Consider the following 27,213-nt stretch of genomic DNA (forward strand, 5'->3'; position numbering starts at 1 on the left):
AAAGACAATACAATACTTAAAAAAACAAGTCTCAAAAGGATAAATTTTCTGTACATGTTTTCATAGTCTAGCATTAATGCTAGAGTTAGTGCAAAGAGGAGAAGATTTTGACAGCTATGTAGCCTCAACAAGACTGACAATGGTGTATTTTCATATACTGCAAGTTGTCTGTGTATCTTACAAAAAAAATATATATTTAGGTACTTCCAGCAAATTATTATTGTAAAGAGTTTCAAGATGCCCAAATCAAACTTCTTAGAAACTTCCACTTCTAGTAATTGCACAGATCTCAGTTGAGATATGTATAAAATTTCCATAATTAAATGTTTTCTCATTAGAAACCAGCCTTCCTCAATAGTACAGAAAGTGAGGGAGTCCACTGGACTCAGCCAAATGTTACCAGTATGACTTCTGGCTCAAACATCAGTGAGACTGAAACTTATTCCACTGATCAGACTGGAAGTTATAGTTATAGCAGTTATAGTTGCTCAATATTAACATTTTTTTGGAAAAAGAAAAAAAAAAAAGGCAGATTTGAAGCTACAAGTAGTAACACTGAGCAGCCAGATGCTACACAAAACTCTTGTGCATCTCTGCAAATATCTTCAGTTCTAAGCACAGTATGCTGCCTTCATCAGAAAGAAAAGGCATTAAGTAACTTGCAACACGAACAAATCCTTACAATGGGCTAAACTGCAATTGTTATCCCCATTTCAAACAAATATTAACAGTAACTAGTAATCAAATACGGAAAACATCGATTCTAGTGATCTGTATTTTTCCACAAAATTCTGTAGAAACACACAAGAGGTTCAATCTTCAATGCTTTCTTTCTCCTATACTAAAGTGACACCTTCCATGATTTTAGTATTCTAAATATGACTCTACTTAGAACACAAAAAACAATGTCACTTTTCTCCCTATGGATGGTCTTAATGACAAAACAAGCATCCTTCATTGCAAGCCTGGACTTCTACATCCAAGGCACAGCCTGAAGACAAAGACACTGACTCAACAAAGTTCTTAGATCGGTTCTTAATTCCAGACATGCTGGTTACTTCTCAATGATTTCAAATAAGTGTACTCCTAAGCTTGACAATAAAGATGCCTTTGCAGTATCTCAGGAGAAGCAGCTATCCTTTAACATCTAGGTTTCTGTATCACATATTCTTTTAACAATAGCACCAAACAGGGGAATTGGATCCTGTCAAAATTCAAATTCTGTAGTGTTTTGCATCTGCATTCTTTTCTGTAACCTACATTGCCTCAGACAATTACCAACCAGATGCAGGAAATGTAAATATAGAATAGCCTCAGCCATTTCTATAATATTCCTCACAATGAAAGCTTATAACTAACCAAGCTTATCATCTTATTTCATGACTCTGCACCAAAAGGATCACACGGGGAGTAAGCCAAAGCAGAGGAAACCTTTCAAAGTAGAGACAAATGCTGTAAGAAACAGAACAGAGTATTTGTGATAATTATTAGAGTTGCTAGAATATCCTGGTTTGCTTGGGTTTGTTTTTTTTGCCTGCTCCTTCTCCTAGCAGCAGAGGACTGTAATACTCACCACGACAAGAAATTATGGTCTATTTTAATAGTTTGCCTTAAATATGTGATATAGCTTGTCCCTATCATAAAAGCATTCGGGTTACACATATCGGGATTTCAGTAAACATTTCTGTGAATTTACTGGTTTAAGGTGCTCCCAGGTCAGTAGTTAGTTTTTTTTGAGCGCCTTCACAAACGTTAGTCCCTACTGATCTCTACCTGTGCTAGCAGCATTATGATGGTGGGGTTTGTATTCAAATATTGTTCCCCAGCTAGAGGATTAAAAACATCCTACTCATCTCATTTAGGTTCCTATATATTAGATTACAATGCTGCACAAACACAAGAAAGGGTCTGAATCAGCAGTTCAGGACTCCAGCAACTTCCTCCATCACCAAGTCCAAAACTCAACTGCCTCAGGTAAACCTGTTCATAAAACAGTCAAGCCCCACATTAAACACAAGCAAGTTTGTTGCTCCACCACTGCAAGCCTGTGGCACAGCTTACTTCTGCTTCTTCAGTTGTCTGGTTTATTCCCAGCTAGTTTGTACCAATCTGCTCCTAACCCATCAGGAGACACTGGTGTCTGATTTTTGGTTTTCATTTGTAGCTCTGCTCTCATACATCACAGAATATGACTTATATTTGGGGGGAAGCAGGAGAAAACTGGAGTGACAGATGCTCTATAAAGAAATAAAACAGTGCTGTTACCTTTTTCATTTTCTTTCAGTAGGATTCAGGTGGATTATCTCCATCAACAAAAAGATGAGTATTTTAACCCTTTATTTTTTATATATTTATTAAATTATGTATTTGCATCCACTTAAAATATGTATTAACACATCAAAGAATCTATTAATCTGATCAGTTAATCAGAATGTTTTAAGTTTTTTAAAAAGAAGCAATTAAAATTAGATGAAAAACCATCCTCTGATTATAGACTGACTTGATGTATACATTTACTTTAAGTATTTTTTGAGATTTCCAGTGATCCAGTACTGGAACACACTTCAATTTTACATGATGGAAATACATAATATTGTATTGATTTTAGTAACATCAACGTACTCTTCTCGACAACACTCAGATTTTCTTATTGCATTATTTGATACAGTATTTGCACAAATAATAAAATAATAACATGACAAAGTATCCTTAAGCATTTCTCTAAATGCATCAGAAAACAGTATTTCATCCATCAGCATAAGTTCTATCCGTACACATCATGCCTAATGCTATTAAAGTTCTTAAAGGAAATGTGACTACATAATATCAAGTAGCCTATTAATAGGAATATCCCAGAAACATGTTTTCTAATGCTGAATTCATAAATCTCCCTAAAATGTACCTTATTTTTCCCTAACACTCTTAGTCAACTAAATCTTCCCACAGCATTGCACTGCAGCAACATGATGTCAAGTTACAAACGTTATGAAATGCAATGCCTATAGTTTGATTTGGTAGGGACCCACTGTATTGTTTTGCTACACCTCAAAAAGCACAGAATCTCACCAGGAAAACAGACAATCTAGAGCCACCTAACTCCAACTGAAGACATAAAAGTAGGAGTTGAATTGGGTCCTTTCAGACTTATGTTTAAAGTACACGAATACAGACAGCTTCACTTTAACACACCAGCAAAGAAAACATCTCCAAGAAGACAAAGGAAATATGAAATAAAGCAACTATTATAATTTTATTCTCCATAATTAAGTTTCTTTTAAGAAACACTCCAATATGTACAATGCTGCACAAAGACAGGAGTGGCATTTGGGGAGAATAAAATAGGCATGGTACACTTTATGTAACTTACATAATCACAATCAATCCACTCAATACACTATAGAAACCTTTGATTAAGTGTAATAAAACTTAACTGTTTGACAACGTACTTTTGTCTAAGACTACATTTGATTTTGTGCATTACAGTTAGGATGTACAGATTTGCCAAACTGTGTTCCTATCTGCAAGGAACAGGAAAATTTGGAACTAATGACAGAAAGCTTACTAGTTCCACACTATGTTTCTTCAAGTGATGCATTTCCTTGATACTGTCTGCACTAGCTGACAGTGTGGAGGGGGGAGGGAAACATGAAAAAACCCACATTCTACAATTCACATAAGGTCCATTTTTCTTCAACTGCTGACATGAAAATAATTCTATTTGTGAATTGCCTATTTTTAAATAAAATTACCTATCATGCCTTCTGTAACACTTTCCTTCACTGGAAACATGTTAGAAAAAACAAAACCTTATGCCTGCTACCACTCCATCTTTTACAGATAAGAAGTGATCAGTGTACTATTTTGTTCTTGCTATTTTCCTCCCAGAAATTCTGACTTGACAAGTTCAGAAATTTTCTCCTTGTGATTTCTCTTCATGATGACACACATGCCACTGCTTCAATCAAGTGAACAGTGGGGCTCTCACGAGCCCATGAGTGACTGGCTGGGTATTGCAGTGCCATATGCTTGTTGCTGCCCTACTCACCCACATTACACCATGATCCTTGAATACATTTTTCATAACATATTGTTGATTCATCCAGAAAAATCAGCTCAACACACCGTCAGCAACCACAACAACGATGGAAATAAGTCAGAGGAAAAACAGAATTTAAATAAAAACGATGATATATGAACACTACTACCTCTGTCGCTTGCTAACCTAGTAAGACTGGTATCTCCCTTTTCCTATTTATCTCAAATACACCTGTCAGCCGAAGCAAGGCTGGGGAATCCAGACCCCGGCTATCTGCACAGCCCGGGGAGGGGAATGCGCTACAGTCGGAGGCAACACTCGGGCCGTCACGCAAGCAGCAGACCCCGCTTGAGCTACTCCCGCGCCCCTCAGCTGAAGCTGCCATCGCCCCGCTCCGGCAGCGGCTCTGCCCGGCACCGTGCGACCGCACCCGGCAGTCACTGCCCGGGGAACCACGCGTCCCACCGCGGAGAGCGCCGAGTCCTGCGGCGGGCGCGGAGCGGACAGCTCCCCCGGCACCGCCGCGGCCGCCTCCGGGCGCTTTCCACACCACTGGCGGTGAATTCGCCGGGAACTTTCTGCCCCGGAGATGCCCGCCAGGAGCCGAAGGCCCGCCCCGCCCGGCATGTCCGAGGAGAACCCCCCGCCCGTCCCGCCGCGGCCCGCGCTGGGCCAGGCGCGGAGCCCCCCGCTCGGCCCGGCCCGCAGTGCCGCCGGCCCGGTTTGTGCCTACTCACCACAGCTTCCTCTTTAAGGGCATCAGACTGCCCCTGTTGGAGGCGGTCACCCCTATGGCCATCTGCAAGACAGTCAGGTATTTCTGATACTTCATTTTGCCGTCGCCCCCCCTGTCCCTGCCTCGTCCCCGCCGCCGCCACCGACAGAGTCTCTCCAGCCGCTGCATGCAATCATCAAATTTTTATTTCCAGGCATCTGCCGTCCCTGCGTCGCGCTTCTTCCCCTCCTCCTCCTGCCGCGCTCCCTCTCTCTGCCCCCCCGGCTCTCGCTCTCCTCCTCCTGCCGCACTCCCTCTATCTCTGCCCCCAGCTGACGCTCTCCTCCTCCGCCTCCCGCCGCGCTCCCGCTATCCCCGCTCCCGCTGACGCTCTCCTCCGCCTCCCGCCGCGCTCTGCCCTCCCCCGGGCCCACGCTCCTCTCCTCCTCCTCCCGCTGTCGCACTCCCTTTCTCTCAGCCCCCCGCACCTCGCGCTCTACCCCTTGACTTGCCGCCGTGCCTCCCCGCTCCCCTCGCTGCGGGGCTCCCTCTCCCCCGCGCTCGGCCGCGCTCCCCGCACCTGCCTCAGACCAGGCCTCTCGCCCTGTCTCGCCTCCTCCTCACCTGGGCTGGCTCCCGGCGGCCGCCCCCTACCCTCGCTAGGCCCTCGGTTGAGCCACGGCCTCCCCCTCTAGCCCCTCGCCCCACAGGCCAGGCCGCTGCTGAGGCCGCTCCTCCCCTTCCCCCCTGGACGAGCGGGCCTTGCCCCCCATCTCTCCCGCTGCCGGGGCGCTCCCGCCCCGCTCCCCTCCCCAGCTACCTGGGGTCTCCCGCCCCCGCCCATGTGGCGCAGCTGCGGCGCTGCCCGCCCGCCGTCAGAGGGGCGCCATGCCGCAGCCCGGCGGCCGCGCCGCGCTGCCCCCTCCCTGCCGCCTCTTAAGCCCATTAGCGCCTAGAATAGCCCCACGTTATGTTAATTATCTCCCCGCACCTCCTCCCGGCTAACAGCGTGGGTTGCGGGTTAGCGGTAACGCAGCTGCAGAGGCAAACGCCTCCCCTCCTGCCGCCGCGGCCCTGTGGAGGCGGCGAGGGCGAAGGTGAGCGGGAAGGTGGGGGGTGAGGTGAGGATGAAGGTGAAAGTCACGCTGAGGCGAGGCTGGAGGTGAACTGAGGCGCGGGCGGGCGGGACGGCGCTGCCGCGGGAGCCGCGCTCCCCTCCGGGCCCCCCGGGGCACCTCAAGAACTCCGAAGCCCAGTTGAGGCCGCAGGGAAAGGCGGGTTAAGCCCCCCACGGCTTTTTTATTTTTCTTTTTCTCTCCCGAGGGAGGAAAGCAACTAAAGCGTGTTTGAAAATCAGATGGTGATTAAGTCAATCTGAAAGTATGCGGTGTTTTTAGCGGGGTGCCCAGCTTCTGGGTACTTCAGCAAAAATAGCTGAACACATAACTGTGCGTTGGTCTTAGATGTGACACAGTTGTTGTTATAGCTTTAATCTGTGTCTTCCTCAAGCGCTAAGAGCAGCAGAAGACTGTGGCATTTGACAAGTGGTGTTGGAATTAATTCTAAAACATGCTACAATGCAATCAGAGACCTCAGCACAAACATCCCTGAAGTGAAGGGTAGTGCTGAGCTGATACATTGATCAAGAGGGCTGGGAAATACTTTGGCTAGAGATAAACCTATTTAAGTATGTAGATATTTTGCAGAATGCAGGTATGAACAAATCCATGCTGAAGTGACAGCTTTTCATTAAGGTGCTGTAATGTAAATAGTATAAATTCTAATAGTTAGCCAGAGTTGAGGTTCTAAGATGGCACTGACAACTAGGAAACATGTCATGAACAGCATTGTTGCTTTATGGCTCAGAGCTGAGTGATTAGTTTTATTCCTTTTTTTGGTATGTAATATATACCTCAGGACTGTAGTAGGCTACAGTCTACCTGCCTGTTCATTACACAGGCAGCAGAGAAGATGAATGTACTACTTAAGAACACAGCAGATTTTAATTAGAAACATAATAGTTGTATTACTATAGTTAATGAGATGGATAGCCAAGAAATCGGAGATGTATCCAAATGTCCTGGAATTCTGTGTCACAAATATTTAAAAATTCAAATGCCAACTCAATGCCCAATATGAGACCGTACATCTTAATGGGCTCTTTGTCTTTGGAGAGATCAAGCATTAAAAGCAATGAGGGGTGGTTAACTTGAAACTATCTGGAAGGTTAAGAAGGAGGAATTAATTTTGGTACTTAAACAATGCTAGTAGTGTACTAACTGGAAATCCTATATATTCTATAGACAGATCATCAAATCGGCTTGAAAACCTGAGGGATTTTACTTTGCCTTAAAAACAAAAACTGCAAAACCAACATACTGCTTTCTCCTTCTGTGTATCTAGTCATCATTACCTGACTGAACAAACACTTGTTGCCCACACAAATTACATGAGAGTAAGTGTGGACTGGATTTTATTCTCACCGTCATTACTAGAATGCTAGCTATCCTGTAATTAAATATTCATTTACATGTATGGAATCCTATTAAGAAAATCATCTATAACTTGGAAATGGTAGGAAATGTTTACTAAAAGAATTATGAGACTGTATTAGTTGGAATGTCACTTTTCAGTTTGAACGTTACACCTGTTGGATAGAAAAATACATGTTATTCTTATCTCATGTAGAAATTCTTGAAAGAAAAATTCTAGCCTTGGTCTGGTTGTAGTGGTAGAAATTTCTTAGATAAGACAATGCAAGGATACAAGGGAAGCAAAGTTTATCTGAAAGCTGATAAACGTGAAAGCAGATAAGCTGTCAGAATTCTTGTCCTTGTAAAAGGGCATTAGAGTCCCAAAACATTGCTTTTTATTTTTACAGTACCAGGTTTGGGACATAAATTTAAGTATCTATATACAAAAGAGTTAAGAAATAAGCCAGCAGTAGCTTGCATGAAGACTTACAAGAGACCTTGGCTGTTTATTCAAATCTTTATTCAACTTCTTTAAACATCTGTAGTGTGATTCCTAGTCTTAACTCAGTAAGATTTTGTAAATCTATTTAAATGTGTAAAATAATTACAATTATTCCAGATTAAGCTCTATCATTTTCAATTATTATACATCGTTCGTCTGGTAGTAACAAATCAACTTGTTTTGTATGTTTTATAGATCTTCTTCCATATTACTTGATGTACATGAAAGACAAAAAAACCCCAGATATTAATGAAGAAATTTTATCCGCTAATTTTACTTGGCATTATTTCTGTCTCATACCTGTTCCTTCTTAGTGTTGCTCCATTATATATTGCTTTTCAGAGCATCTTACTTTAAGCACCTATGGTTTATATGCTGAGAGTCAAAACATCCCACCTTTCTTGCCTTTCAGGTGAGCAGCCTATTTTTAGCAGGAGTCAACAAGCAGCTTCCAGATTAGGGTAAGCATCCAGACATCCCACTGTTAGCTCTGAGGCCTTTGTGGACCCACTGGCTGAGCTAAGTTCAAAATTGATGCAGTAGATATCCCTGCAAGAGGGGCAGTCTGGTCGTATTTGCTGTTCTCAATGCCAGCTCACTCTGGCTGACAAGATATACTCTTCTTCACTACAGAAAGCTGGAAGCTGCTTGCATTTTTTTGAGCCTAACGTGCATTTTAAAAGCAATTTAATTCCTCTTAGATCACTTCAGGGTAATGTAATTGTTTCATAGGTTTTTTTTTCAGTACAAACCCAAGCAGAACCATACTAATTTCTTAATTTTACTTGCTTAGCTATCTTAACTCAGACTTAACCTCAGAACAAACTCTATCTGTTGCTTACAGTCCTCAAAGTCCCTGCCTCTGCTGAAGTCTGACCCCACAATGACCTTCCAATGCACTTCCTGGCTCAGAGGAGCGGAGCTACTCTTTCAGACAGTTACAAGTTCCAATATTATGTTTGACTGCTGCACTTGAATGGCTGTGTGGCTGGCACAAACAGCACTCCTGATAGCGTGTTTATACGAGGACAGTGTTGTATTTAGGAGATGGACGGATGGACCCTGAGAAGGTGGAGTTTAATGCCAGTGTGTGTGATCTAAGCTAGGCCCATGCCTCGGTGTTTTTAGGTGGAGAGCAGGCTGTTGCCAGCAGTGGGAGACTTGACTGGCTGCAACTTAGAGGATGCCACTGAGGTCATTGTACATTGGGAGCTCCCATTAGCAGCTAAGAAAAAAGGAATGGAATTGTGGAGTAAAGCTGTTTTCATCCTAGGTTGTGCCTCATTTTTTTCAGTCTTGAATATATGAGATTCCAGGTAGAGCAAAGCAAGATTTTACAGAATTATCTGCTTCTGTTGATTTTATATTTGGTTTCAGTAAGCCGATTGCTAGAACAGGGATTGTGGAACCTTTTCTTGCTTTCCTTTGTCATTAGTCCATCACACATGCTTGTAGTGCCAGTCGTCATGAGGTGACATCCTTTTCAAACTCTCACCTGTGTCGCTCAGTCTTGACTGAGCTCACAGGAGGAGAAGAGACTTAGGTCTGACACAAAAAGACTCTTAGGAAACATTACAGAAATGCACTTCTGAAAGTCTTGGTTATGCTTAAATTACTTCAGATAATGTAGTTTTTCTGCAATAATGTAAGGAAAAAGAAATCACACCTCTAACTGGCACAGCTGTGCTGGTGAACAAGCAAAAATACTTTTTTGCTGATGTAGCTTATTTTGTTCAGTGAATCTGCATAAGCTACAGTCTCTGGAAAAAAATAAAAAAATGTTCCTAGAATAAATGGCATCTTTATTAGTACTGTAATGGCAGCATCAGCAGCTCATGAGGGTAGATTAGGCCTCAATGACACATTTTAAGCCTTCAATTGCGTTTCTGTTTAGGTTGACAAAATTGTATTAGAACTAAAGCAAACATTAAATAAACTTGTTGCTATTTTTGTGTCATATGAAATAGCATCTTTTATTTGCATTTTAGAATATTCTTAATCTTAGCTTTACTCTGCACGTAACAGACTTAGCATAACATCACATTGTCCTTTCCATCTAGTTCTCAATACTGTGCTACAGTGTATGCTGAAGAATTAACATTTTGTTTATTCCTAGGATATGCCTGTTCCCTTTGCTGACTTCTACTCCAGTGGCTGACAAAAAAAAATCTTGATACACATGTCATATTCTATGCTTCTGCAGTATTTAATATGATTTGGGGATTTTTTATTACACACATCATTTGGTAAACTGGCAACATTCCAGAGACGGATACAACACTGACATTAAAAAATGACATTAGATGGCTGATCTCAATCTCTAATTTAATCTAAATCCTCCTGTTTACTAACAAGGGTTCTATTTCTGCAGTAGTTGTTATGAATATTTTATTCTGTTAATTTGTACAACAATTATAATAATATTAATAAATATTTATGTTAACTTCGAGCATTAATGCAGATTCTTCAGGCAATAATGCTACTGAAACAGACTTTCTTGCCATTTTGATCTGTCGTGTGTAAGCTTCACACATCTCTCCTTTTCCTTCCAGAAAGAAAAAGAAAGGGATCATACCTGTCAAAGGCAAAAGACTTCCTTAAAATCTACAAGTATGTCAGATTCAGTGACTCAATGAGTTTTCTCCCTCCTTGAAGGTAAGAAAAAAGTGTGTGTGTGTTTGTGTTTTCTATCTATACATTTCTAATACATAATTCTGTGACTTCTCATCTACTATTTATTGTATATAGTGCAAACCCTTTTTCTGGTCTATTACTGTTACTTCCATGAAGTCCATCTTATGTGAAGATCTATAAAGATACCTACAGTGCCATCATAAACAAACAAACAAAACAAAAGTACTCAGAGGAATTTTCCTATCACACTTTACTGCACAATAGATCATCTACAAAAGGGGAAGTTTTCTCATTTCTTTGAAGTGCCTTCACAACAGGTTAGCTTGCCTAGTGCCAGAAAACTCTGGATCTAAGAGGGTGTGGTTATAAACTGACACAGTCATTTAGAACTACCTTTCATTTTCTGGAACAGTTTCTCCTAGTCACTCATTTATGCTGCCAAAATAAAAAGGGGTAAACAATTTTGCTTTGAAGGAAAAGAACATTCACCCTGTTTTCTCAAAAGAAGATCTTCACAGAATAAATAACTTTTATTTGACTCAGGATTATCAAGAAGGAAGGGTTTGCTAGATTAAGCAATTGAAATATTTACAAGAAACTTGCAAGGAAGTGAGTATCCCTGTTTCACAGTCAGGGCTATTTAGTAATGGCATCCTGTACAAGTGCTGTTAGTGCTGTTCTACGAGGTCTGATGTGGAGCTGCTTTATACTATTAACTGTCAAATTTTAGGTCACTGCAAAAATAAGACTCCTGTTAAACTGAAGAATTAAGGCTAGAACAAAGTGGGCTTGTCTTGCCAATGTCCAGTACTTTTACCCACTGCTTGCAAACTTGTATTTTAAGATTTTACTCTTAAAAAATAATTTAAAAATATAGAAAAAACACCTTAAGTCAAAACTATCTAAATATCACATTATGCCTGACAAGCATGACCCTCTCACAGGATAAAATAAGCTTAATGTAGAAAAAAACAAGCGTATGCATGAATTCCATTAGAGCTCTCTGATACGGCTTATTCATGTAGAAAACTACTGGAGGGAAGAAATCACCAAGCATACAATTTCAATGTGAAATGCAAAATAAAAAGAAGCATAAGTAACATCACTTCCCAGAAAAGATTCTAAGAAATAGATTACCATCTGCAACACATCACAATCTCACTACACCAAGGTCTAATTAATTAGACCTGCTAACTGCGTGTTGTTAGACATATGAGAGTATGTAGCTCTGAGGTGAGGTGTGATCAGCCCTTGCTCTCATTCTGGGATGTAGAGTTGCTAATAGCTTTCATTTTTAGATGTTATGCCTGATGGGGAAGCCTCCAAGCACAAAATGTTGAAAAGAGAAAGGAAGCTTGTGAAAAGCAGGGATAAGGATGATTTACTGAAGAAAGGGTGTGGAATTCTGAAAAAAAGCATGTGTAATATTGAGTGTATCTGAACTGTCGTGGCAGATGTGTTATAGAACCACTGTGAAAAACTGGGAATGAGGACCAATTCATAGGACTGTACTCAGCTGTCTAGAAAGAATGCTTCCTTACATTTCCATTACATTTATTTTAGTTGAATAATGAGTTCTGTGCACGGTAGCTACACATCAGGATAAACGGATCAAAATGAGAGAGAGTATTACTAAAATTTAAAGAGCTTCTTCTGCCAAAAAATATATGCATGCATCATTTTATAAATTAGTAGTAATTCAGACCCTTATTTAGCTTGATTCATATCTTTGATTAAATCCTGGTAGGAATGTTTCTACATCCATGAGATACAAAGCCTGAAAGCTAACTGGATGTTTTGTGAATGTATTGAAATTGTTCTGAATCCCAGTTGAAGACTGTTTTATATATAACTAGTTGTATATTTGAACACTTTATACAAACATTAAATAATTTTTTTACTTTCAGGAAGAAATCTGGTCTCATTACAATGTATATGACTGTTAACACTATACTATTTTAATCACATTACCAGTACAATGAAAATTAATGTAGTAGGATTTACTATGATTAGAGGCAAGTATACAATAATCTGCTGTGAAAAGATCACAACAATATTAGTGGAGCTCATTACAGGGATATTGTTTATGCTAATTATTCACAATTTTAAGCCTGATTTTAATCAGATTTCTATTTTTTTTTTCCAACAAAACTTTAATCAAATAATTCAATCCAGAAGTATTAGTGATAGTTAAGTATTACTTGTCTGGGACAAAGAGAAGTGGAACTAAATTTAAAAAAAAAACCACACAAAACCAGACTACAAGCTACTCATTTCATTGTCCTGTCTTAATAAAAGATAAAATGGAGAGTATAAATGATGAAATAGTGATAAACAAGACTTCTATAGCATGGATGAAGGAACAACAGTTGAATATATGGTTTTAAACCTACAAGTGCTCAATAATTATCAATACCAATATGTATCAAATGTTCCTGTAATTCCACTGTAGGAAAACCTTCATGAAATTTTGGTGCACATTGCAGATCTGTTTCCCAAGTGGTTATAGTGTTACAATTTACCTGTCTCTCAGAGCATCCTGGTAGATAGTAATGAGTATCTGGGAGTACACCTGGGGAAAGGCAGCTTGAGCACACCAGGCTGAAGGACTGGCTCCTATGACATCACTTTTGCTTTCATCAGTAATGAGTTGATGCCATACCCTAGTGAACTGGTATCTCATCCTATTGGAGACATTTGGTTAGATTACAAATATGGAAATGGCTTACAGGTTGCATCTACAAAATTTTCAAAAATCTGGTATGACCCAGAGCAAAAGCTGTTCATGCTGCTGAGAATTTATAAGATCCAGTGAATTTTTCATTTTAAGAAAACAGCATAAAGCCCTCCCATCAAGTGTGTCTGTGTATATAAAAATATATAAGAGAGAGATAAAAATCATCTTAAAGGAGCTCTTGAGCCAAAATTTTAAAAATGTTTCCATTTCTGAGAGCCTAACTTGAGGCAATATATTATATGTCCGACTGAGTATCCCAAATTCTTATTCAATTTTGAAAATACTTTTTCTGTTTAGTTGCAAGACAATCAAATACAAAATGAAGAACACATCTGTTCATTCCAGATACAGGTATTTTTGAATATTGAACATGGGGGGTTTTAATTCATTTCCTCTACTTAAGGGATTTCCAGTCTTCTATCTTCTTTTACGAACTGGTGTCAAGACTTTTCCATACTCCATTAAGTTATTTATAAACAATAAAAATTAATGTGCAGATCAACAATCTTGCTACAAACCAGATTTTTATAACAAATAAGCATTTTTCTGTCCTCTGCTTCAGAGAAGACACAATCAATTCTAGCTTCTCTTCTACATTGCTACTTTTGGCATAGATGATCTGGCTCCAAATTTGCTGTGAGTAGGCCAATTTTTTTTTTTAATTGTCCCAGTATAAAAATAAAACTGCCTTTATTGCATTCCTGATGTTACACTATCAAATTGCTTGATGCCTTACATCCTGCAGAAAACACATGAATAGCAAAAGAGAAAAAGGGGAGAATTAAACAAGTTACTATTGTACTGCACAGAGTGTTTGGGTTGGGTTATGGGGTGTGGGTGTTCTGGTCGGTTGGTTTTAACTAAAGAATAATGTAAATAATGCACTACTAAGATTTTTTTCTAGTAGGGTAAGTAGACTTAAATCACCTTTTGCTGTATTGGCAGTTTATATAACATTTTTCTGATCAGTTCAGCTTCTCTTGGTTGTTTTTAGATTTTAAAAAATCATGTACAATACTGATGTAGAAGATTTTAGTCTTCTAACGAAAAATCATCATTGCATTAGTGCTCTTTGATACTAAAATATTTCTGCTTCCTAATATTCAAAAACCGAATAAACAAAATTAAATGAAGTTAATTTTTTCCCTGCCCCTTTATTTGCCTCTCATATTTAATACTTTTGGTTGGAGCATCCAAAGAAAAAGCCAGACCCTGTTAGGGTCAGGTGTGCTCAGCTGGCATAAAATAACAAGGCTACACTGAAGTAATAATTTTATACCATGGGAGTCTGGTAGTGTAGTTTAGTTTTGGTGAGTTTTGGAAGCAGTATTTCTAGTGAGTGTTCTCATTACACACTAGCTGGTTTGAGAGCTTACTTGCTCTCTTGCCAACCAAGCAATTTACCTACCGTCTCCATGTAAAGAGCACCCAAGCAGTTATGAAACTGCCTGGTTCTTACTCAGCACTGTGTATTTTTGGGAGCTATTCATTGGTTCTCCAATCTCTGGAGCAGCAGAGAGGATGCAACAAAAATTAAAATAAAGCTATGGATTTTATTATTTTTGTTTTAGTTAAAAATCCCTATTTTTTTGATTCTGTGAAAATTCCTTGCTAATATACAAAGGATGAAGCTTGAAGACTTCCTAAAACAGCCATAAAATAGAGATGTCTTCTGGCACCCTAAACATCTCTGCAGATCTGTTTGGTTTATTGCAGTAGTGCAAACCCTTCTTTGGAACCATCTGCACCATCGTTGAGTTTTGAAAACTAAAGCACACAAAAAATACCCTTGCTTAATGCATAATGAGCAGGGGCACTCTCAAACTCACTGCATTTAGCTCCAAGCCAGCTGTCCAAGCAGCTAGAGCACATATTCATTGGTCTCACTCCCAAGTGAAGGATACAAATGCTACAGAAGCTCAGTGCATTTCTCTGAAGAAAATCAGCTGATTTCTCACACAAATCTGATGGGATGTTCCCCTCCAAAACTTTGGCTGGACCTTAGTGACAAACAAATAGAATGAGTAAAGCAGTGGCCAGACACCAGAACAAATAAATAGCAGGGAATATTCAAATGGAAATAATGAAACCATGCTTCATATCTGCTCACGTAGCCAAAAATGATGATGTTCCACTTACTGTGAGTGACCCTGTGGTGGCTGAGATACCCTTCTGCAGTGCTGGCAGTTTGCATGTGTACCAGAGTACTCTGACACTAAAGGAAAACACAGGGATCTCTAAGACAGAAGACAGTGTTGGTAGGAACAAAGCAAAAATACCAACACTTGCAAGTAGTCACTGCAAAACACATTCAGTCTGGTGATCTGTGCATATCGTTGTGACAGCAGGAATAAATCAGAAACTGTGTAGAGGGAAGGTTTCCTGTGAACCTGAAGCCAAAGATTAAGGTGGGTCACATTGTATAGGATTCACTCCTTTCAATAGGTAAGTTTCTGGTTATCTTATTCTGCAAATAACATACATGCCATCTGTCTTGGGCATTTGTGAAATGTTACTATGTGGTATCCACACTGTGAATGAAAGAAACAGTCCCTGCTCTTGCCTTCCTGTATTTTCATGTGAACATACCTCTATGTTAATTTAAAATTATATCTTCTACTGCAACTTCTGAAAGCATCTGTCTTAGCATTGTGCTGCAGCTTCTATCTGATCATGTGATGTACTGAATACCTTCAGTTCCCACTGACTTCTGTAAATTTTGACAACATAGTGCTATTCTGTCAGAATAAAATAAAACTTTTAACTGTCTTACACTGCAGCAATTCCCAATGCATGGAATGCACACTAAGAAAAAATACCCATTATAGCAGTGGGACAGAGTTGTCCAGCAGCAAGGATGAAAAGTTCTGTATAAGCATCCTGATGCTGTTCTGGCTGCAAGGAGTTTTATTCTTTTGATGGATTTAAAATAAGGATAACACCAATGTAATTTCTCAGTTACTCTTCATCCTACTTGATGCAGAGATTTGACATCTCATGACAAATCTGATGCTCCAGAAGCTCACCTTCACTCTGGTGAATTATATTACAAATACAATCACATTCAAGGTCATAGCTAAGAATCCAAGTGAATGTGATTAAGTTAAATATAATGCATAGAATCTCATTCCCTTTTCTGTCATCTTCAAATTTATACAAGCCTCTCTGAAGGAGTATAATGGTGAATAACACCAACCTTGAGACTGATGAATTTCTGGGAGAGTTGGCTACAAGAGTTGTCTGAACCTTCATCAAATCTTAAGATTTAATTTCCATTTTCTGTGCCATAGGTCTTTTAAAGTACAAAGAATGTCAGTTTGAGAGACACTGCTTTTCTCTTTACAAATGCATTGTTATACTACTGTACAAATAACATCTATCTGTTAACACACCTAAAATGCCCCAATGACAAACATTTCTGCTCTGCTATATAACATCATTTTAAAATTACTCCACTTCTAACCTACAATACATACTCTTGCCACCTTTTGTCTCAGTCTACTTCTCCAAATCTCCTTTTCCCTTTATCAGGTAACCCTCATGTGTCTGTATGCTGTAACTGAGGAACTCATCAAGCAGAAACCAACTGTGCCTAGTTCTAAAAGAGCCACCTATGTTTCTACTCAGCTGAATACACAGGGGTTCTTTGCAGTCAGTATTTGCTATCACTCTGGGGGAGGGTTGGAGGAAGGCAAGGAAAAGATCTAGCCATGTTTAAATATCCTATAGGATTTCTTATGTCTTCCATGGGTTGATTAAAATCATGGGTTCCTGCTTGTTCCTTATCCTTTATCCCTTACAGAAGGAGCACGTGGCAATAATTTGCAGCAAGAATTTTATGTAAGTGTCCCCTTTACAAGAGTTTTATGCAGAAGGGAAACATATGGTTCTGAAAGAGCATTAATACCCAGGTACAGCTGGTCTTTGAAGATTTTAAGTGATCCAGATAAAAAGAATGAGCAAATGCCTCCCAAGGGAGACTGTGGCTCTTCTGACACTGTTCTTTGTCACAAGTGTAACACTTAAAGGGAGATTCCTATGGAGATGTAAGAATAGAATGAGGATTGTATTGACAAAAGAAAAATAAACATAAGTAAACAGGAAAAAAGTAAAACCCTCAACCTGGCCAGCAACAGAGAACTTTAGCACAGTCTACCAGGCTGACAGCAAAAAAAAACACCAGGCAAACTGATTAATTCATCTATTGTTATTAGTTAATGCAACAACCTAACATTTCTCCATGACAGCAGTGTCTCTGTGCCAGGTTTTTATTACCCTGCGGCACTGGCACTCTTAAAATTCCTATTACTCAGACACTTTACATTGATTTAAAATGGAGTTCTGTTTGCTTGATATAAAGAAAGCTATCACAAAAAATTTAGTGTCAAACCTTAGGTGAGGATCAATTCTATTTTCTATTTGAAAGACTCATTGGATTTAAAGTCACTTTTAAAGAAGGAAAGATCTAAGGTGCCAGATTTATTTGAGCTGATCCCAAATAATGGTGCTCGATCTTTATTGTTATCATACAGAAATATCACATAGCTCCAACCATACTTAATCAGGCTTCATTACTGCATATTCCAGAGTCCCAAACAGAAGTGCCAGCAGCTGAGACCTGACACTGCTGTGAACTCCTTTGTGCAGGGTCAGATTCCCCAAGGCACATGTTCCCAGGAGAGTCCAGATTGCCAAAGGAATAGGGATAATAAACTTGATATAAAGAATGTGAAATTCAGGACAGAGAGTTCACAACAGAGTTTTAGGAAACCTGGAAAATTTAGTAAACTCCTATAGTTGCCTGACTGCAAGAAGTAAATTAAAGGAGCAGGAGAAAGTCAGGAGGAAAAATGGGATAGAATTGCATAATCCAGTCAGAGCTCTGAGAAGAACAGCTTTTCCAAGTATGCCGAGATGGGTAGCAAATCCAAAGCTTACTGTTAATACAAACAAGACAGCTAAACCACAGAATCAAAAGCCATGGGCAAGTCTGGATAAATGAAGTCTTATTTGGCAAGACTACTCAAGGTAAAAATCCCATTTCAAAAATAATCCACTATCTTGTCTACAGTTACAACATCAAAAAAAGGAGAAAAAAAAAAAAGGTAAGTTTTAAAACAAAAGAAATAGTATAAATGTGTTATTTTCTTTGAATTCTGGAGAAAGAATGTATGCAGCTAAGGTGAAAATCTTGCCCTGGGGCTGCCACTGGATAACATGTCCCTAACTAGAAGGATTAAAACTATCATGACATAAGAAATCCTAAGCTAATTTGGAAGCAGAACAGCTGAAGAAAGGCTGTTCAACAGAAGTTGGAAGTAGAGCGCTAAGTTAAATTGCTTCAGATTCTTTCTAGCTGTGCTGATCTTGGTGCCAGATGTGAGGTTCTGGGTGAGATAACCATCTTTACAAACCACCAAATCTTTCATAAACCAGGAGGTTTAAGAGGCAAGATAACAGATACTGTATCTAGGAGTGTAATAGGGAAAAGTTCATTTTATTCTTTTCATGTAGGATTATTACAAAAAAAAAAACAAAACACTATGGAAGGAGGTACAGCTTCTTTTTTTTTGTTAATTAAGAAACAAAAGCTAATGAGCACAAGTCAAAAGTTTAAATTATGGTAGTTATTTGAAAGTAACTAGAAGTTGCTTCACAGCTTTTAAACAAAATATGTCCAAGGACTAAATACAGAGATACGCTCGACTAAGTAACATCTCAAACCAAAAGCAGTAAGCTATGGTGAGCCTTAACTAGGTCCAAGTTGCAGTCTCATTCTGTAATATCTGCATGAGTATTTTATAATGTTACAGGTTATTAAGCATGTTGATGTATAAGAATAAGCAGAAAGGTTGGCTGCTCACAGATCACACAGCACAAAGAGATACTGGCTACATAACAGATTAGTAACAACTGGATGGTTTGGAACCAGAAGGCCTGACATGCCAGTACAGGGCAAATTTCACTCCGTTTACAAAATAAGACTACTTTACTTAGGGCCATGAAACAATGCCTCTAGACTGGATTTTGCAGAACCTGGGGCTTCCTTGTGAAACTGCCTGTTAACTAAGTCATGACAAAGATGCCACAGGACTGGGGAGCCCAGCAGAGAAATTCTGCTGCCTGGACAGATTCTGGCTTGAGAAATCCTGATCGCTTGAAGTGTTGAAATGAATAAAGGAATTAAGCTTGAGGTTGTAAAATTAAAAATAGAATTCTTTGCTTCTGTGCTTTAGTATGTCTTTGTGAATATTTTTATTTCTTTGAGAATCATTTATCTTTAGAAATATTTCACTGTGTGAAGTGATTAAGATTTTCTGCTTTCAGATTCTCCTTTGTCAGAGGGGTGGGATTTTTTTTCAGTGGAAAGACTCTTTAGCTTTAATATCACATTTCAAGAGAAATTTTCTTGCTGTCTTTGGTCTTCCCTTTGATGGCCATCATTGCTGAGTAATGCCCAGGGTCATACTTTTGAAAAGCAAATTCTTCCTTTGCAGCATTGCTGCAGGACCTATGGTAAAGTAAAAAAATCCAGAGGACTGGGCACTTGTCCTTTTTTAAGATATAGGTTGAATTCTGTAAGGGATGTGTCTGGCACTCAGTTACAAAAATATGAAAGGGAAAGTCAGCAACTGTAGAAATGGTTTTAGGAATATATACACATACATTCACATGTATATGCATTTTTTAAAATATTAATCAAGATACGCATTAAATCTAAGGTAATTTGTTCCAGCAGAAAACATACAGCAAGCTATTATTCCAAGTCATTACTTGCTTGGACAAAACTCCAGCCTGAGCCAAAATCTGCCATGGAGTGCAGAGAGCTTCAACTGAAGTCAAAGTAGTTGACCCAAGGTATCAAAAATAAGTTTAGTCTGGATAAAAAGTCCTGAAATAATGCCTAGATAGCAGTTATTTTCCTAAGATAATTTATTACCAGATCAAAACTTACTGAGAAAAAATCTTCTCACATCTTTTGGCAGAACATCAGATATTGTACTAAAATACAACTGTTTTCTCCTGCAACAAATTTCTACCCTTAAGAAATCTTAGTACAAAAAGTCACTAGCACTCAACTCCAATATAGTGACAAAATTGGACCAATGTCTCTAACTGGACACTTAGCATAAATATGGCACTGCAGAATGATTGTCCAGTTCATTCCTTGCTAGATCCTGCTTCCACTATATTAATAAATTCTATTAATTGCAAGGAAAGCAGAAGTGGGTCTTTAATCACATTATGATTCAAGAGATAATCCTTGTTGGAGAGCAGGTTTTTTACCACTGAAGGTGACAGATTAACAAACCCTGACTTTGATGGTTACTGTTTTTTCAGTCATATGTCAGGTCTTTCTTTATTAGGACCTTAAAATGTTCCCTATTAATAGTTTGATTTTTACTCCCTGGCTTTTTAGTTCAACTGGTTTTCTGGCTGTCCAACATAAAATACGACTAGTTGGTGTATGATGTGTTACCTCTTTAGTGTATGAACATATTTTGATTTCTGCAGCACTGAGTCAGCATTCTGATGAGTTAGCATTTATATTCCCGACAGCTGTTTATTCCTTTCAATGTAATTTCAGAGATAAATGTCCAGAAGGGATTTGCTGCCCCAGATCTATCAGAAAACATATTTAAGATATTCTGTGGTATTTAAATCACACAAAAATGTTATTCACTAATGCTAGGACCAAAAGTGTTTCATTTTTAATATTGAGTAACTAATTTAAACCTTACTATATTATTTTTTAACGTATTGTGGCAAAAAGTTGAAGTATTTTTATTTTCTATGCAAAATCACATCAATGGTTTCTAGGGACATTGTAAAATTAAGAAACATACTGAAACTTCCAGTCAGTATTTTTGTTTTACTCCTTTTATTTAGAGTTGAGAAAGTAGCCTTGAGAAGAGGAGAGAGGAACCGGTGCACATGAAGGACCAAACTGTTCTTGGAATAGCTGATTGATTGTATCTTAATAAAGCCATGGGACTCGTTGGCACAGTGGAACATAAATCTTAACAGGAGGCAGAACCAGTAGGCAAGGATTCCCTGCTGTGGTCACTCACATGCCATCATTTTTAATCTACTCTTTTTTGGCTGTTTTTTAACACAAATGTGATTTTCCTGCACCAGCCCCACACACTCTGCATGGTGCTGCACTACCTGTGTTACCACAGCTGCCTTCTCTTTGGATTTTAGTAACAACAAGCACAATCTAGGAGATGTTTCTTCTAAACACTATTCTGTTAGACATGGGTTTACAATACAGCAGGGAAACTGCAGTTACTGTTAGCAACATTACAGCAGTGTAAGTTATCTGTGCAAATATTCTGAATACCATTAAATTAATGATTTTTATACTATCTGGTGGCAATGAATTCTACAGATTACTTACAATTTTTAGAAACAAATTTAAAATATTTTGTAATTGTTCTTCTCTATCCTTTCAAACTCCATTTTTTTTCTGGTTTCAGGACAAAAATAAGAAGGGGTTCTCTAAAAGTTCAAGTCATATCCTCTGTACCTTATCTTTTGCCTTGTACTAGTCTCTAGTCTAAATCAAACGGTCCTTTTTTTCAAACTCAGAAAGATACCTTTGCTTATTAGAGTAATAATATATACTGCCTATTTTTAATTTTATTCTTATTGATTTTTTATTTCTTTTTTTTTCTGGGCTAGAGTAAAAATAACAGTGAACAGTATTACTGAGCAGATTTTTCTGCACCCAGTTTTTCTGTTTGCTCTTCTGGCTATTATAGACCACCAATCATCAGTTCTTACTGAACTTTCTATATTACTGGCAAGTGGTTTGGGTTTTTTTCCCTTCCATGGTAAATTTAAAAATAAGGAAAACAGGCAAAATTAACTTGCAGGCAATTCTGTTAATCTCAGTGATAACTGTGTCTGTAAATGAACAGACAAACCAGTGAATAAAACCATCAGGGTTACTACTCCAGTAAAGAAAGATTTATAAAATACAAGCAGTACTTTGATGCTAAACTCTTAATAAAACATCAAAACTAGAATATTACTACCATAGGACTTTTCCTTACTTATGTCAATTGATGAATTTAAACAGGAGGTGAAAATCTTCATCCGTATTTACCATTAAAACTTAAGCTAGGGAGCAGACTTGTGAAAATAAACTGTCTTGAATCTAAGCATTCCAGATCATTTATATGGCTGTGACATTTGCAGCATAAAGAAAAATGTATAAGTAGAAGATAATAATCTCTTTGATCTATTCATGAGAATTTATTTAGGCCATTTCTGCACAAGTGTTGCATCACCAATGTAGACTAATGTCTAGCTTTCTCAGAAATCATTACATGAATCTGGAGTTTGGACAGGGGTTACAAATTATTTGATCCCTTCTAAAAATCAATTCATAATCCTGTGTCTGCATTTGTCAGTTTTCTTCTGGCTTTGTAAAGCATCCTGAAGATTGCAGTGCCTGTACTGTAATTTTGAGTGTGTGTGTTCAACAATCCACTTAGACTTGCATAAAAGGTATTCTAGATTTAATGCTTTGCTTTATTCTCAGATTTGTGGATAGTACAATTTCTTATTTATAGCTCAGTCTTAAAAAACTTTAAAAAAATACTAATTTATTTGATTTAAATGCTCTTTTGGGTGATTGTGTATATAGCTCTCTGCCTCTTGAGAAATCATTTGCTTGCACAGTAAAAACCTACATAGTCAGAAGAAGTCTAAAAGCTTTGTGCTAAAATTCACATGACTATTCATGCAGTTTACAACAGAAGAGTTTCCCAAACACTGTGCAATAGCCTTGTGAATGACACCAAAAGTAACAAATACTATTTTTATCTTTTCTTCCAGAAACTTGGTATCTGTTTCTTGGTAATATTGTTCTTAGCATTATTTGTATGACTTCAGTGCCTGGAGCTCCCAGGTGTGACTGATAAACATGTTCTGACCTAGAAGTGTTTACAATCTAAGGATGCCTTTATGATGGAAAGATCTATATGATAACATATAGTTTAACCCATTTTTGCTCTTGGTGTGCAAGCAGAGCATTTGCCAACAGCACTCTTGGATGGCAATTTTATTCTTCAATGCTGTTGGGGTGGAGCTGTGGCAAAAAATATGTTTACAGAGAAGTAGTCTTTCTAAATACAGCTAAGTCTTAAGACAGAATGCTTCTCTGAAAAATTGTTGCTAAGGTGCAGTCATTTGTTATGATCTGCTACTCAAGGACTGGTTTACATGTAAATTAGATTATAGCAAAAATGGATGCATATTCCAAGTGAGCAGCACAATGACAAAGGGTTTGCATACTACTAAGTCCACCTCCTCTCATACTTGCCCCTTCTCAAAACTGACACTTCCATTGTATTACTCTTTATTAAAAAACCCTCATTTTAGAAGATGAAATCATTACAGAAGGGAAGAATTATCTTGAAATTAGAATATTGAGTGGGTGGCTGCCAGACAGGCAGCTGGAAGGCCTCATCCCCTTGGCTGGGCTACTATGACAATGCAAAGTGTACCTGGGGAAAATGTGTAAGGCACAAAGGCTCTCGGGGTAGTAAAGAAGTGCCCTAACATGCATATAGCCCCACCACAGCTCCCAGAGAATGGTATTTAGCTGGATTACTGCTGTATTCTGACTCTTTCTGACACAAATAACTACCTTTTGGGCACTTCTAACCAAGAGTAGCCAAAAATAAGAGTAATCTGAGGCTGCTGTAATTAATTGCAGAAGCCAGAAATTAGGGAAATTCAAGGATCAGTAAAAAGCCCTTTCAAGACCAAAAGCTACCTTCAGCCTTTTTCTAGTTTTGCTGCGAGCAGAATCCAGGGAGACTAGATAGCTGGGTTCTGGATATTTTGAGGCATGGAATATTGTGTTAGGAAGCATGCATAATGCATTGCTATGGTAATGGTTACCACAGTTGGTATCTTGTATGGAAAAAAAAAATTACATTCTATGTAAGTATAGTTAGTTTACATAAGCAACTGCTGCTTCAGTCAGAATTGCCTTTCAGTTATCTGTAATATCTTAAAACTTGTCATCTTTTACATTTTGTGTAGCAAAGGTAGCCGTTTACAGAAGTAACAATTTCTGTAGATGAAAACGCAGGTTATTACCCTGAGCTGAGCAGGCTACTGAAGCAACAGCCTTGTCTTCATTTTAACATACTATATTTATACTACGATTAACTACAATATCTGAGAACTGCAAGAAATTCCAGTAACAGACTGGAAGGTACTTTTGATAGTATTTCTAATATGGAAATCTCCAAAATTACTTGTGAAAAACACTTCTTCTGACATCTTTGTTTGCTTTTCTCTTCTTATCCTTCATTTCTGTTTTCCACTTCTTTCTACTGCAGACTACACTCATGGCTTATCTGTCCCAAGTTCCAAACCAAGTTGAGCAGCTTCCTGTCAAATGAGCCAATGCTACTGGATGAATTGACCTTGACGTGACAGCTGTGATGCCAAAAGCCACAAGCTAACTGGTAACAATTGTTATGTATGTAAATGCTATTTTTTATTGTTGATCCACTTCATAAAAAAATACCAGGTGGCAAAGAAGCACAAAGTGCAGTCACTTAGTTCATCAAAACCTAATCCTCTTGAGCCTCACTAACATTTGGGTTCAGGCATCATGTGAATAAAACCCTTTTTTTATGCATATTACCTGCTGTATTCACTCCCACTTTACAAAACAGGTTTGCACTAAAAGCACATGCAAAATCAGGGTGGCAAGGTCACAGCAGTAATGCTGGCAATGACTTGGGCATGGCAACTAGCAGGTGTTTGGAGGAAGCCAGTCAAGGTTTTGTCTCAGTAATTGCTGCCAAGAAATGGCTGTTCCTGCTTTTCTTGGTCCTTAATTGGATGGGCTCAACACATCCTCTCTTGCAGAATACCCTCTATGAGGAGATGCATAATCCTTTAGAGTTTTTTCTTAGAGAGTCCTCTCACATAAATTTCATCAAGAGAGCAGGATTTGTTTTCTGTTTCCAATGCCTTTTCAAATCATTCAGTTCTGGAGAAAAACTTTACCATTCATGAAGGAGCTCTGTCTTTCCACACCAAGGAAATCCTTAGAAGCTCTTTTGAGGACTAACTACTTCTCTAAATAACCCTTGAAAGTAGGAAAATATGAGGTAGAATAAACGAGAGCACCAGGCTCTGGTTTTTCCTTTCTGCTTGCTATTTTTTATAGAAATATCTGTCTTCCCAACTTCCTTGCCCAGACAAAACAAAGGAATTTGGGAAGGGAAAGAAGGACAGTAGTATCATTTAAGCCTGTGAGTCCTCTTTCAGAATAAAGGGAATGAATTTGCACATACAGAATTGATCTGTACAGAATATGGGGTACAATCAATCCTGCTTTTTAAAAGCATTGCCTAGCACTAGCAGCACGAGGGTTGGCTGGAATGCTGCTTTACATTTCTATACGAGTTTCTACATCAGCAGTGTAAAGATGATTACAGGAAGGAAATTACAATTATGTTTGAGGCCTGTTGTGTTTGGATTTCAGTTATTATTATTTCCCGTTCATAGTTCAAGGCAACTCATTTAAAATGGGCATATTTCAGTTTCCCTACACATTTGTTTGAGTATAAAAAAGTAATGAATCAGAGCAACATAACAATCCTGTCTGATACAACATGGACTTACTGTATTTACTAGGATTTAAGAGTGTGGTTTCTGTAAAGTGCAAGCTGGGGCACTCTGGTACATGGTCTAAAAGTACAGTGGCCCTGACTTCTGTTTTTGGACAGATTCTAGTTACTCTGAACTGCCTGCTCAGTGGTTGGTTGATTTCATTTGTCTCACAAATTTCTCACTAACAAAAAAATGAATTAACAGTGGTGCTTCTAAGGACCTTCTAATTTGGAGAACCTCCATGTCGATGTCCTATGGCCACTGCCAGCCTAGTCTGGCTTGTCACCACACCAAGAGAAGGGGGAAGCCTGACAAGAGGGAACCAACTCACTGTTAAACCATTTTCTGTTTCCTTATCCTGTTATGTAGCTGATCAAAGTACAACTAAGCAGGACCTAACAGCTTCTTTTACAGGCAGTGGGTGCTGTCCTGTTCAGTGTACCCTACTTCAGCCTAGTTTCCCATACTTGTGTATCTGATCCTTACACTCTTTCCTTTTTTATTTTTTTATATCTTTTTTATCTCTTTCCATAGGTTGCTTCTTTTCCAGAACACAGAGTTCCAGCCTGCCGAATTATTTTTCCTGGGGAACCATTCCATCCCATGTGTTTGATGATCATTACCTTTCTCTGAGGTGTTTTCAGATCTAATGGAACATTTTCAAGATGCAAGCACCAGAACAGCACGTAGTATTCCAGCTGTGAACAAACTGTGGCATTATAGACTGTCATAATTATATTTCTGTTTTGTTCTTTTTTTCCTTTCCTAACAATTTCAAACATTTTCATTTTTGAGCTTCTGCCAGGCACTGAGTTTTTATGAAACTGTCACAATCCCCAGCCTTCACTTCTGAGGCAGCACAGAGCTCATCACTGTATTCATGAAGCCCAGAACACTTTTGCTCACAGACATCATTTCACATTTATCTACACTAAATTTCCCCTGCCGTTTTGTTAGCCAGACACTTAGTCTGAAGGCCCATCTACAGTTCTATGAGTTCAGCCCTCACACTTCCTACTTTGGGTAAACATGTATCCTCAGCAAACTTTTCCACCTCACTGCTTCTAAGACCTTTTTGCAATCGATTTTTGAGGTTGTTAAGAAGAATCAGCCCCCTGCAGTATTCCACTGTCTTCTCCAAAAGAGTGTTTTGCTTACCACACGCAGTATTTGTCACTATGTGTTTGAAACGTCACAGTTATATTTGTATTGTTTGGTAAGGAACACAGACTCCTTCAGTGATATTAGCAAATAAAATCAATAAATGCGTTAAACTGCTTATATGTATCCTCTTTTGTGTGTGTGTGCATCGTGCTCAGGAAAACTGGGGAAACAAATCACCACTACTTAATGTTATGATATTGTTACCGTTCTAATTAATCATTCACGGCAATATTTTCAAATAGGTAGCCAAGGAAATTCTAAACAACTGTGGTACAGTACCATCTAGTGGCCACATTAAAC

At 38.7% G+C, this 27,213-nt stretch overlaps 1 protein-coding gene and 1 long non-coding RNA gene across 10 annotated transcripts in view; one reads left to right on the forward strand and one right to left on the reverse strand.

Annotated features, from left to right (window-relative positions):
- The window catches only part of TJP1 (tight junction protein 1), a 160,949-nt gene extending 155,982 nt beyond the window's left edge, over positions 1-4,967 (reverse strand). For 3 of the 6 annotated variants that reach the window (XM_051628977.1, XM_051628976.1, XM_051628975.1), the window contains exon 1: positions 4,774-4,967. In XM_051628977.1, the coding sequence (XP_051484937.1) occupies positions 4,774-4,940 (167 nt within the window). In that variant the 5' untranslated portion in view covers positions 4,941-4,967. The remainder of the gene's footprint in view (positions 1-4,773) is intronic. The other 3 variants (XM_051628985.1, XM_051628984.1, XM_051628978.1) reach the window with 1 other exon arrangement.
- On the forward strand, positions 4,819-27,012 carry LOC127388961 (uncharacterized). Of its 4 annotated transcripts, XR_007890520.1 has the most exons (5): positions 4,819-4,850; positions 7,055-7,206; positions 10,280-10,382; positions 24,462-24,604; positions 26,284-27,012. It is a non-coding gene; the product is annotated as an uncharacterized LOC127388961 (long non-coding RNA). The 4 variants fall into 4 exon arrangements; XR_007890522.1 differs by lacking the exon at positions 7,055-7,206 and having other exon boundaries at positions 4,820-4,850; XR_007890523.1 differs by lacking the exons at positions 4,819-4,850; positions 7,055-7,206 and adding an exon at positions 5,691-5,848.
- The last annotated feature ends 201 nt before the right edge of the window (positions 27,013-27,213 follow it).

The sequence above is a fragment of the Apus apus genome, chromosome 10 (assembly GCF_020740795.1).
Source record: "Apus apus isolate bApuApu2 chromosome 10, bApuApu2.pri.cur, whole genome shotgun sequence".
NCBI lineage: Eukaryota > Metazoa > Chordata > Aves > Apodiformes > Apodidae > Apus > Apus apus.